Source organism: Lithobates pipiens, unplaced genomic scaffold, assembly GCF_037356315.1.
Source record: "Lithobates pipiens isolate NorthernLeopardFrog02 unplaced genomic scaffold, aLitPip1_a1.2 Scaffold_8, whole genome shotgun sequence".
Taxonomy (NCBI): Eukaryota; Metazoa; Chordata; class Amphibia; order Anura; family Ranidae; genus Lithobates; species Lithobates pipiens.
In genome coordinates, this window is record NW_027507903.1 from 201,000,223 (window position 1) to 201,014,221 (window position 13,999).

Below are 13,999 nucleotides of genomic sequence, written 5' to 3' on the forward strand. Positions count from 1 at the left end.
TTGGGCTTACCAGTTACCTCCGCTTGGCTGGTTCTTCCTGGTCTAGGGGTTCCCAAGGTTAGTACTCAAAGACTTTGGATGCTGATACCATAAAAGTCCTTTAAAAAGGTTTTTATTTGCAGGGGTAACATCCAACAAACATTATCGTATGGGAACAGAGGGCAAGGGTGAAGAAACTCGGGCACCTTGAACTGCTAATCACTAGAAAGTCTCTAATACAACCCAGAGAGTAGCTGGGCATTTCAAAGCTGAACAAATCTCTAGCCAGAGATTATGGCAGTCAGCAGTTTAATCCAGAACTTGCAAAGTCTCTAACCTTGTCTCTAACCTTGAACAAATTTTGCAACCGAAAGTTAACAGGAACCTTTCCTTAGTACCTGGAATGTTCTCTGTCTCCTTGGCAGTACTGTAAAAGCGTGGATCCGTTTAGTGTCCTTGACAACCCAGCAACCAGGCACTTCTTGGGATGCCAGCTTATTGGCCCTCCTCCGAAAAGTCCTCCCCCTGATCGCTTACACGGGCTGTAGTGCCGCTCCAAGTTGAGAGCACACCTGGACGCCTTGAATTCTCCCTCAGTTACTGTGCCTCTGACCAGCCGGTTCCGAGACTCGGGAACAGATGGATCCTTACCCCAGACCATGTGGGTCTAATGGGGCTAGTCAAACTGACCATGTTGCGGAGCAGCACACGCTCCCATACTGGGACCCCTCGCGGGGCTACCCCAGTCCGGATTCAGGAACAGGCAGCTCTGGACTAACAAGCGACCCTGAACACGTGACTTTAGCCTCTTAAGTACCCTTCTCCAGAATCCTCAGTGGGGCCAGACTCGCCCACTGATTGGCTCAGAGGAACGCTGATACCCAAAGTGTCCAACCAGGCCTGGTTCTGGTCCTGTCATGTGCACCTAACTGTACACATGACCAGGCAGTACCCTAACACAGCCCAGCCAATCAACCCTCAAAACCCCTTTACTGTTCTGAGGAAAAAACAAAATTTGTACATAGCGGACACCTTGCCAAAAGTGTCGCCGCTACAGTTGTAACATGACAAAATATGGAAAATTTCAAGAAGTGTAAATACTTTTTCAAGGCACTGTATGCACAACTAAAAGTTGCCTCTAAATGTAACTCCTGCCATGCAACCTCATACATAATGATATGGCTATTGTACTCCTATATTATACAGTAAAACCTTGGTTTGAGAGCATTTTGCAAGATGAGCAACATTTTTAAATACATTTTGTCTTGAAATACAAGTAGCGTCATGTCACAACTGAGTATAAAAAAGAGGAGTGGTGCCTCTAAGTGTAGCAATATGGTTACATTTAATGAAGGTACAGCATTTAGCAAGTCACATGGTTGATGATTAAAACAAAGGCACATAAAGGCACATCCAAGTATGCCAGCATCCGGGATAAAGCTGTCCACATAGACCATCCTCCTCACCTCCATTGAAGTCATCCCTTCCACGCTGTGTTCCACCAGCGGTTCAAGCCACGCTTTCAGATCGCTCTACTGCAGGGTAGTCTTCCTGGTCACGATTGCAGACTGATGGCAGTGTGAGCCAGAGGCATGGAGGATGGTTTGTGGACAGCTTTACCCTTGATTCCTGCATACTTAGATGGGCCGCTTAATCATCAACCATTTGAGTTGCTAAATGTTGTACCTTCATTAAATGTAACCATATTGCTACACTTAGAGGCACCTTTCTTCTTGTAGCTTCTGATGGATTTTGCTTGTAATCCCCTTGTGGAGGCTTCAATTTTATGGCTACACAACCCATCACATTGCTATAATCTTTTTATATGGACTATAAACTGAAGAATTTAGGAATAAATGGTTGTGGAACGAATCCATATTTCTTATGGAGAAATTTGCTTTGATATACAAGTGCTTTGTATTACAAGCATGTTTCTGGACGAGTTATACTCTCAATCCAGATTTTACTGTATATTCACAGATATATTAAAGATGAAGAAAAATTCTACAGTAGTGAGGTAAATACAAAACAGCCCTTTCAAGAGATCTGGACACTAATGATAAAAAAAAATTCACATGTTGTGCTACTTTACATAGTATCAAACTGCATAGTACCATAAGGAATGGTGTTATTTGGATGGTGAGCTGTATTGGATTTCCGCCAGAAATATGGTTTGGTGTTGAGGCCAAATAATACAATTTTAGTTTCATCTGACCACCTCAAAAGCACCTTGCATATTCTGAGGCCACATGGAAAAAGGTGTTCTGGCCAGATGAGAATAAATTGGAAATATTTGGTCTCAACACCAAACAATATGTCTGGCAGAAATCCAATACAGCTCACCATCCAAATAACCCTATTCCTACAGTAAAGCATGGTGGTAATATACTGTTATGGGGTTTCTCTCTGCAGCAGTGACTGGAGCACTTGTCAGGATAGAAGAAAATGGATGGGACAAAAGACCATCAAATTCTTGAGGAAAATATGCTGCCCTCTGCCAGAATGTTGTCAATGGGAAGAAGGTTTACCTTTCAACATGACAATGACCCAAAACACAGCAAACATGACCACACAGTGGTTGAAGGAGAAAAGGGTGAATGTCCTTGCATGGGCTTAGTCAGAGCCCAAACTTAAACCCCATTGAAAATTTGTGGAATATCTTGAAGACTGTAGTCCACAAATTATCAAATTTAACTGAACTTGAGCAGTTTTGCAAAAAAAGGTGGGCAAATATTGCAAAGTCTAGATGTGCAAAGTTAGTAGAGACCTAAGCAAAAGGTGGTCCAACAAAATACTGACATGGGAGTGATCCTTTTTCCAACTCAGTAATTCTGTTTTTTTATTTTATTTTTTTCCTGATGTGGGTGTTAAAGCTTTCACTTGGATGTTATAAGTTGCACTAGTAAATACAGCTGGATAAAACAAAAACTGTTTATCTTCATTTCAGCCTGCAAAGCATCAAAATGTGATTTTTTATTTTTTTTTAAAGGGGGATTCCTTTCTATACCCACTGCGTGTGTGCATAAAAAAAATACACACTATATGTATGTGTGTGTGTGTATATATACATGTATGTGTGTGTGTATATGTGTGTGTGTGTGTGTATATATATATATATATATATATATATATATATATATATATATATATATATATATATATATATATATATACACACAGTGCCTACAAGTAGTATTCAACCCCCTGCAGATTTAGCAGGTTTACACATTCGGAATTAACTTGGCATTGTGACATTTGGACTGTAGATCAGCCTGGAAGTGTGAAATGCACTGCAGCAAAAAAGAATGTTATTTCTTTGTTTAATTTTTTTTTAAATAGTGAAAAGTTTATTCAGAGGGTCAATTATTATTCAACCCCTCAATTCAACAGAATTCTGTTTGGTTCCCCTAAAGTATTAAGAAGTAGTTCAGGCACAAAGAACAATGAGCTTCACATGTTTGGATTAATTATCTGTTTTTCCAGCCTTTTCTGACTATGACCCTCCCCAAACTTGTGAACAGCACTCATACATGGTCAACATGGGAAAGACAAAGGAGCATTCCAAGGCCATCAGAGACAAGATCGTGGAGGGTCACAAGGCTGGCAAGGGGTACAAAACCCTTTTCAAGGAGTGGGCCTACCTGTCTCCACTCTTGGGAGCATCATCCGGAAGTGGAAGGCTTATGGAACTACTGTTTTAGCCTTCCACGGGCTGGACAGCCTTTGAAAGTTTCCTCCCGTGCCGAGGCCAGGCTTGTCCGAAGAGTCAAGGCTAACCCAAGGACAACAAGGAAGGAGCTCCGGGAAGATCTCATGGCAGTGGGGACATTGGTTTCAGTCAATACCATAAGTAACGTACTCTCTGTGGAGCGATCACGGATAGCCGGCGAACATCGCGAGTGACATGCATCGGTTTCAGGGTCACGCCACCCCCATCGCTCTTAAAGCAGCTGACATACACCTATGCAATTTTCCCAGGAGAGTCAACCTGCTGCAGTATGATGGCGACTGGCCGGCAAGTGGTTAAGGCCCATGTATCTTTGTGCTGTGAATTAAAGCACGTCATAACAAGCGTTAACATTATTAAGCACAATATCTCAGGCCAGTCAGTTCTCTCCCCACTAGGAACCACTCTGGTTGCTCCCTGCACTAGGCTTTGGTTACATTTAACCAAAGGTAATCTAATCATGCATGTGTTCACTGTTTGTGTATAATGAATTCTCCAGGTTTGGGTCAAGATTGTATTTTTATGTTCAATTCATGTTAATTTAATCAAATAAAGCAGTAGAATGCTACTACTTACTTTTGTAGTCCTAATGCATGTTTCATCATATTGACCTTTAATCGTTTTTCTTTTGCTTTGTCAGGTAATACTTACACCAACTCCTAATAGCTCCAAGTTACCAGAGCTGCATAAGATGTCTGTTCCCAAAAACAGTCAAGATACTGATCTGAAGATAAAACTGGCTATAAGGATGGACAAACCACCTCACATGAAGCATAGTGGGTAAGCTGGTTAATTTTTTAATAGACAGAAATAATCATGTTACAAGTGTTAAAATGTCAGATATTCTCCAATGCTCTTATGCTCTACGTATACCAATTTAAAGTGTCTCTAAAGGTCTAAACTTTTTTTTTTTTTTTACCTTAATGCATTTTCTGCATTACGGTAAAAAAAACTCCCTATAAGTATGTAGTAGGAAGGACACTAACCTGCCCTTCCCACCCCCATCCCTAAAAATGTACCTTGCTCCTATCATCGCTTTATCGTTGTCTCCAGTTCTAGCACCGCTCCCCTCCTCTTCTTGCTTCACAGATGAGACCAAAGGCAGTGGAGCTACAGGTTCCTACTGCTGTCAAACTCCTTTAAGGATGTAACAAGGATGCGGCTTACCGTCACTGTGTGGGTTTATGTGGATGAGCACAGCCTGGCTCCAGAGTGCGCATACACGGATGCCTCCTTAGCGCCCGGCTTGCTAAGGAGGCACCTGGAATAGCAAAAAGCTGATAATGTTGGAAGGGAGCTGCCAGAAGACAGACAATATCTACTGTGGAATCTGGAAGATGCCTTAAAATACAGTACTGCATATACTGTTTGCAGTCATAAGCTTAATACCTCTGGGATGTCCCGACATAGCAAGATGCAAGTGAAAATAAATAAAGGGGTCTTCACGATTCTTTGTCTGTACCTCCACTTATTTTTACTACCAGGCGTCTGCTATTGATAACCTTGTTATATTTTGCATTTTGTATTTATACTTGTTTGGCAAGAGCCTGTCAATCTGGGTTTGTGTAACTTGCATACTTGGCTTTGTGGTTGAGTCTGTACAGCTGATGTGTATCCATTCACTTTATATTGGCTGCCTGCAGCTCTTCTATAAAAAGTAAACAACTTTTCGTGTTGTATGGGGTTGAGCTTCTCTGTAAATGAGCCCTAAACAAACAAAATTCAAACAAAAAAATCTGCTTGTCCAAATCAGTAACTAAAGTTGGGTAGGTTTGTCATAAAATAGGTGCCCTCCTAATGGTTTCCCTAAAATAATCGTCAGCACTTGTGCCTTTTTTAGTCTTCTGTTAACGGTCAACATTTTTACTCAGGCACTCACAACAGAGAGAGAGAGAGAGGCATCAGTCAGCTTGTCTGTGTATATATTTGTATAAATTACTTTTTTTCACATTGGTTTCCTCTGTCTCTCTTCAGCTCTGTGGCTGTGCCTAGTATGTTAAAGAGGTTAAAACAAGTTCATGGCTGCTATTTCAGAGTGACGCCACTCTTGTCTGTGAAGTTTCTGGAAACCAGGGTCTATAGCTGGGGTTGGCAACCTGTCAATCTCAATCTTCCCGTCGACTGTGGGTAGGTGATAAGTAGATCACAGGAATAAGCTCAGGCGGGTCCAGACACTAGCTTGAACCTGCCAGACCTGTGCTGTTGGACAGCCAATTACAGGTGGTTAGGGGAGTCGAAATGTTTCCATTTACTAGTTATTGCAAGTTTTGCAGCAAACAGAATGTAGGCTACTATGGTTCTGTATTTGTGCGGGGTACACTTATATTCCAATGCTCAGGAGAGCCATTAAAGGAATTGGTGTAGACGAGTTGCCTGTGAGATCAGTCGGAACACTGCTCACCTAAAGTCTCTGATTCTTACAGCCCCATATGATGTGTAAAAGATTCCCTACTTTGTATACAATCTCTCCAGCAGAGGGAAGAGATGAATTTAAAAAGTCTATAGGGGGTCATATACCACCTATGTAGTAGTTTCTGTGAATTATCGTCATGAACTACAGTTCATTTGAGTAGCTCTGCACCACTGTTTCTGTGAAAACAATTGATGGAAATCTGCTTCCGATTTCAAAATTCGAGAAGGTTTTTTATGAGTTCTGCTATATGTTTAATACAGATTATAAAAAAGATATCCTTTTATTGGCAAAAGGACCATTGATGTGAAAAAGCTACACACCTTTGGGACAAAAGGAACCTTAACCTTGAGGCAAGATTTTCAGATATGTTGAATTTGGTACTTCCAGTATGTCTTTCACTCCCAGATCTAACGGTAATTTATAACCTCTGAAGGTCCAATTCTGTATACTGATGTTGGATTAAATGTTCATATGCCTGTAGGGGTATATGTACAGTAATCAAATGGTCTTGAAGAGATATCATTGTCAACAAAGGTTTCCAAGCCTGTAGAGAGGACAAAATAGCCTGGAAGTCTGGGATAGAAATGGGAGAGAGCTGAGGTCATTAACAAGGCAGGGGGGTTGTGGTCAGGTATAACTATCTGCTTGGTAGCAACCCAAAGCTTCTATTCAGAGGGTGAGAACCACTCACTCAGCTCATCTAGAATGGCTCTGTAATCTGTAATATCAGTAGGTCCTGCTCCTCCTTTGGACAGAGTAGAAAAGGAAATCCTAGACTTCTTACTCTTACATATATAGATTTTCAATAAGCAATCTACAGAGTAAAAATTTGAGTGGGATCAGAATGGGTTTGTTATATAGTACATTATTTTCAGAAGTGCATTAAGTTTAAAAGCGGCTACTCTGTTAAGCTTCCCAGTATGTTTCAACTCAATCAGTATAGGGTAATTCACAGCGTACAGTTTAAGGGACGGAGATGTAAGCTTGATCCTCAGTTATGAGATCAAAGGTTTGTCCCAACTAAATGTAAAGTATTGTTAGGGCTGTTGGTACCTGGGGTTTAGTTGGTGCATAAGATTTTGTTGTGTTCACCTTACAGTGGAAAACCCTGCCAAACAGCTTAATTTTTACTTGCACTGCTTTCAAGGATGTGTTAAGATGTGTTAACAAGAGAGCGCTGTTGTCTGCAAACAGGCTTATCTTGTCATAACCAGTGTTCTTTTCGTCAACAAAAAATGTTTTCATCAGCTGCATTTTTACATAGAAGAAAACGGAATGAAAAGTACAGCACATTTTCATGCACTGACGAAAATCTATTTCAAAATGAAAATGGCAAGGAGGAACCTTTTACCCTTATGGACCTCTGGCTTCTCTCACACCATGAGTGTCTGCTTTACATTCTCACTGAGCCTTGGCTACAAGCATCTGGACAGCACATTCCGCAGGATCTGTTCTCTCTACCTGTGCCCACCCCTCCCTTTGTGCAGCCTGTCGGTGTATGTGAAGAGGATGTGTGGGTGGGAAAGTTCCAATCAAACAGCCAAAATTTGAAGCCAGGGACTGAGTGATTAAGCAGTTCAGCGCTGTGACCGTACTCTCCCACTTCTCCTTCAATCCCTTCCTGCCATCTCTCTCCTGAATTGCTTTCCCCCCTCTTTCTTATATTGTCCCCAGCAGAGCCTTTCATTAACTGCAAACATCGTTTTTATTCTTCAGGCTATAATTGTACTTATAATTTATTTATTTTTATACACTTGTTTTTTAGGAGTGGACTTTATGCCCTTACATTTTTGTCATGTGTATTTTTGCACTGTGAATATTCGTATAGATTAGCGCAGCTGTTTCTTTTAATTATAATTGTACTTGGTTCTATGTGCATTTAAGTGGGCTCCCCATGCCATTGTCTTGAGTGATTGGCATTTGGGAGGTTAAAACATGCAGTGAGCAAATGTGATATCACCTCCTCGCTGTCTGTTAAATGCCTCTGAAAATTGACCTGAACGTGGATCACTTTTCAGTGGAGTGACAGTGCCTGCTGCAAGTGTGAACAACCCACTGGTATGCTGTGGTTTGGCCGCAGTGGTGGTGTACTCCGTTTTTCTGCATGTTACTTCTGGTTCTAGCCGCAGCCCCATAGACTACTATTAGGTTGCACGTTTTTTGCCACGTTTTCTGAAAGCACGTCAAAAGTCCTGCATGCTGCAACTTTTGTTGTGCTTTCAGAAAACCCGATCGTGGAGAAACAGATCCAATCCTGGGAGGCTGTCTTTGCCGTGCTGCCTGCCAGTCACCCTAATCAACTTAAGCGAGTTGATGCCTGATCAGAGGGGCAACTAAATCAGTGTTACCAGGACTGTAGAGCAGGCCTTGCGGTCAATACTTTATTCCCTAGCAGTGGTAGCAATTCATTAGGAACTACTTAACAAGTGAACCCATAGCTCTAATACTGCCTGCAGGCCTTACTGACAGCCCCAACACACGCCAAAGAGTGCCAACAAAACTTAGGGCTAAGGACTGCCCCTAGTTGTAACTACCTTGAAGCTCTATCTGCTGGTCAGTTTAAAGGGGTACTATACCTCTGTCTATTTGTTTTGAGTGCTCTCAAAACCTAGTGTGGATTTATAAGTACATTTTTTTGCATTTAAAGTTTTTATATGCATTGTTTATTGCTAACCTGCCTGGTAATTGTGTTCAATTCAGTTTAACTGTTACTTGCGCTATAATCAATAGATTAAGCATATTTACCACTAAACGGGTGTGTGTGCATCTATTGTCATATCCCACAGCCAGGCAAAAGTTATTTCTCACTTGTGTTCCAAATTGTGCTTGCAGTAATTTTATTCAACCAGGTGTACTGGGGGGGGCTGAGGTTGTTTTTGGAGTCGAGGAGCAGAACAGAAAACCCCAACTTTAACCAGCGGCACCTACGGGGGTAGCGCTAAACAATATACTCATCAAATTTTTATGCATAATTTTTATGCACGTGCTGGTGTTGAATGTTCAGTTTGTTAATTTATATTGTGCTTAAAGTAGATTCTTCACTATTGGAGTTTACTTGCTAATTGTTTAATATTTTGTATTAAGAACATCTTTTAAATGCTCCATGTTTACCTCTGTAGAACTAATTTGGCATTTTTTAGCGGTTCTCCTCTAGCACTATAGCTAATATAGGGGAATACATTGGCTTTTTATAGCTAAGCCTTTAGTATAACCCAGTGGCTGCTAGAAGCATTGCAGTATCTGTGAAGCTTTCCGGCTTAATACATTTTAGCTCTAGCACTGTAGATCCACTTTATTGTTTAAAGTATTTAGGACAAATACAGTCAGCCGGTACATACTAGAGATATTTTTTATGCTACTTAGAGGAACTGCAGCCTGCTCACTTTTTTAATAAAAAGATCTTTGCCATTGACTTGGATATTTTGTAGATAGGCAACTCCTATCCTCACATTGATTAGTGATTCCAAATTAATAACTACTGCAGTAGGTAACAGACACAAAAGATCCACTCAGCATCTTTCCAAATAATTGTTCTGCTTTATTATGACGCATTTGAAGGTTTTTATACACATGATTACGTAGGTATCACATTAATATTACAATTGTACGTTTATGGTAACAAGGGGCGTTACATAGGCAGGCTGATTCTAATCAGGACTCGAAAGAATGCAAAACATGTACTGAAAACATTAGTGCCGTTAGTGGCATTGTGCAATACCTATACAATACAATTATATACAGAACTTACACATTTCCATTAGTCTCCTCTCTTTTGATCAATATTTTGATCACTAAACATACCTGCTATAACCTTTAACCTCCACACGCTTAGGTAGAGGTAGTCCTGGCCAGAGGCAAAAACTCCATTGTGGAGAATTATAGCTGAGCGGCTTTTTTCATTACAAAATGTTTCATTGTGAAAAACAAATGATTGATAAGACATATTTTCAGAGTACTGGCTGTACTCCTATGGCCAGAATGGGATTATAGCTTAATTGTTGGTATGCTCACTTATCAGCATATGTAAACAGACAATTCTACATAAAATGGAAGAGGTACAAAAGACAAATATGACTTCAACATGGCTAAACTACCTTTCAAATATATATATATATATATATATATATATATATATATATATATATATATATATATATATATATATCCCTTACAATTAAAGTAATTGAATCATAAAGTACCCTAGACTGTGGGGAAGAGGGGAACAAATCAAACAGAGATTTCTTTAATTTAATTTAGTCATTTTTTTTTTCTCTTTTAAAATAATTTGAGAATGATGCAATACAAGTTAATACAAGTTTTAACACTGTATAGGGCTATCAAACTTGAATAAAGGAACTTCTCAGTTATTCATTTGGAATAACAATAGTACAGTTACCGTATAGCGAGTAATATGTGAATTTTTTATCAGTAAATATATCTGAAGAATATAATCATAACAATTAAGAAACCTGGTATAATTTGCATAAAGGAAAATTAATATGTCATATATGAAAGAATTCGACATAGAGATACAACTATGTTGGATAAATCGGTCTGTATTGGGATGTCCTGGAGAGACACCCACCCAACCAGGGCCAAGGTCCGGCTATGTGGCCCGGCTTTTCCTGGATGAATGGACGTCCCACCAAAACATCCCCAACATAACTTTGGGTGGATTGTTTCTAAACCGATCATTTACTTCCAAAGAGTAATTCAGTGTAAGACTGGAATAATACATTCCCACTATTATACATATCTAAAAATGAAGGTTAATAAGTAGGGTAAAAAAGGGGGTGGGATCTAAAAGGAGGTTAGAGGGAATGAGAGGTTTCCAAAGAGAATCGACTGTTCAAATATACAAGGCATTATAGTGTCCGTAAAGGTGGTGAGCCTCATCAGGGTAAAAGAAGTGATAAGTCAAAATCTGGCAGTATAATGTGTGTTATCCATGGAATCCATAGTGTTTTCAAATTTAACAAGTTTATCAAGTATGATTGCCTCCATTTTGACATTGATCATAGCTTGTGTTGCACGTTATTTTACCAACAATTTACAGAAATTGTCTGACTTCCAGGCTTTAGCTATAGATTGTTTTGCTGCCGTTGTGACATATGGTAGGAGTTTAAATTGGCGTTGTGTTATGTTTCGTGGTTTATTATTTGAGAGCCACTGATGGATCAAGTTGTAAAGCAGTATCAAACATTGTAGAGAGAATATTAAATATTTTTGACCAAAAGGTCTGGGCTATGGGACAAGTCCACCAAATGTGTAGATGTGTTACCTGGGTCACTGCAGCCTCGAAAAACATTGAGGGGGGTATTGGGAAGGAATTTTGATATTCGTGCTGGCACTAGGTACCACCTGGAAGGAACTTTATAATGTGTTTCAAGGGCTACTACGTAGCCTGGGTATTTGTGTAGCTTTAAGGATTTCATTGCAAATTTGGCTTCCAAATTTGTGATCTGTATCTGTTTTCTTGTTGAGTAGCAGAAAGGGAGGGAAGTTGGATAGAGGATAGTGTCTAAGCTTTTTGGGTCGAATGAATGTGTATTTTGGTATAAATCTTTGAGTTTTCTGTGGAATTCATTTAGTATTTTCTGTGGATTACTAGAATGTGTTTTTGGTTAATTGTAGTCGAATCTGTTTCGGAATGTGGTCAGCTCTGTGTAGTGTTAATGTTAAGAATGTGCTTGGTTTGTTTGCTTTCATATATAGTGTAAGTTTTGTTTTGCGAAGAGTCTGTACCGCCGAGTCTGTCAAAAAGATTTCCAGTTCTAACTTTGCTGTATCATAGGCTAGTTTAGTATATTGAGAAGGCAAATTTTGGAACTTTTCAGAGGCTTTATAAAGTTTCCTCTAAATTGTTGTAAATTTGCTGTTTTAATTTGCGGCGGTAAGATGCTTGGCTGATAGACTCTAATGGATGGTTTGAGAGCTTCCCATAATGTCAGTGGATTTGTATCTGTTGGTAAATTATTTGCAATGTAATCTTGAATGGCTTTTTCAATTTTTAGACGATATGTTGGGTCAACGAATAAATTGTCTTTTGTACTCCAGGATCAGTAATTGGGCCTTGGGATCAAGGATGAGGTTGTCATGACCACATTGTGGTCTGACCATGCACATGGGATGATTAAGGAATTTTGTATTTGTGATGAAGTGCTAAAGTGGACAAATTGGTGGTCTAAATGAGAAAATGTTTTATGGGGATGAGAATAAAATGTAATTGTCTTCTTTTAGGATTTTGTTCACGCCAAGAGTCAATAAGAGAATGTTGATCAAGGAGCTGTCAGAAATTAAGGCATTGAGGTTGTAGTGGTGTAGGGGATTAGTCTAGAATTGGGTATATTACTTGATTTGAGTCTCCACACATCATGAGGGTACTCTTTTTATGTGATTCCACTACTGAGAACAGATGTGAGAGGAACGAAAGTGGATTTCTATTGGGGGCGTAGTATGAAACTATGGTTATTTCATTGTCTAACAGAAGACCGGTAATTATATAACGTCCTTCAGGATCCTTTATTTCCTTATGTGAAGGGGGTAGTGTTATGAAATGCAATTAGCACTCCTCTTTGTTTCGTAGAGGCCAAGGCCATATGGACTTGAGGGTATTGGCAATTTATAAATTTAGGGGTGGATTATGTTGAGAAGTGTGTTTCCTGCAGACATGTTACATGTGCAGAAAGTGACGAGAGAGTGAAAGGCTTTTGTTCTTTTTTTATGGTGAGTAGAGACCTTGGACATTAAGAGTTAGTACGTTTAAAGACATTTTATAAAATGTAAATGGAATAATAACTTAAGTTATTGTCCAATAGGGTAGTACTCTGGGGCAAAAACTAAAAAATAAATAAAAAAAGGGGGTGGGGGTAGGGAAGGATGGGAAAAAAGAGGTGGAGGTTTAAATAGAGTAAGTAGAGAAAGTAATTTCTGGTTTTAGAACTGTATAAGAGAAGTTCTTATGAAATATAGAGGAATGTAGCTCCTATGTGGAGCTAGTATCCAAGGGGTGGTGAAATATCACCAGCTGATGGGTACAAATAGTCCAAAGAGTTTCTGGTCAGTAAGTCCGGCTACTCGAGGTTCAAGTGAGAGGTGCAGTAGATTGTCTCCAGGACAAAGGCAACCTCCTCAAAGGTTATACAAACAATTATAAAACAATATGAGCCACTAATAATACATTTGTTATTATTAGGAACATTTAATAGGAGTGTTTATCTGTAACTCTGTGTTATTTCATACACTATAAGCAAAGGCAGTATATTAAACTTGATAAACCTAAAGAATGGTCTTGGTGCATTAAAGATAGGTAATTTGTACAATATTACAATAAACTTAATAAACTTCTATATTTATGAATTTGTAAGGATAAAGCTCTCATCGGGGAAAAGATTGTTTGATCTTATCCTTTGAGATTACCTAGGATTTGTCACCATTAATTTAGTGACAATGAGTAAGAAGTTTCATATGTGCAATATCATCATATATGATTTCAGTCCAGTTCAGGCTTTGGTGGAGGTGATGCAAAACGACTCCGCTTGTTGGTACTGGAGAAGGCTTGTTGAATAGGATTTTCATGGTACCTTTTTATGAGTGAATCGAAGCGCAAATGGAGAGCACCAACGATATGGGATGTGGTGGTATTGGATTATCTGTAGATGTGGGTTTCATCTCTTCTCTCCTGAGGAAGGTCTGTTGTGAAAGGTCCTGGAATATTTGATAATGATGACCTTAAAAAGTCAATGCATCCTTATTACGTGCTGCTTCCATTAGTTGCTCCTTTGTTCTGAAATAATATTTTATTACAATATCCATGGGGGGGGGGGACATCCTTTTTGGGGGCCAGAGTGCTATGGATTCTGTCCATCTGCAAGCGTTCA

General features: G+C 39.5%; 1 protein-coding gene across 13 annotated transcripts in view; it reads left to right on the top strand.

The window, feature by feature from the left end:
* CADPS2 (calcium dependent secretion activator 2) overlaps positions 1–13,999 on the top strand; it is an 852,012-nt gene that overhangs the window by 229,307 nt on the left and 608,706 nt on the right. For all 13 annotated transcript variants that reach the window (XM_077471987.1, XM_077471989.1, XM_077471994.1 and 10 more), the window contains exon 8: positions 4,347–4,486. In XM_077471987.1, coding sequence (XP_077328113.1) covers positions 4,347–4,486 — 140 coding nt within the window. The remainder of the gene's footprint in view (positions 1–4,346; positions 4,487–13,999) is intronic.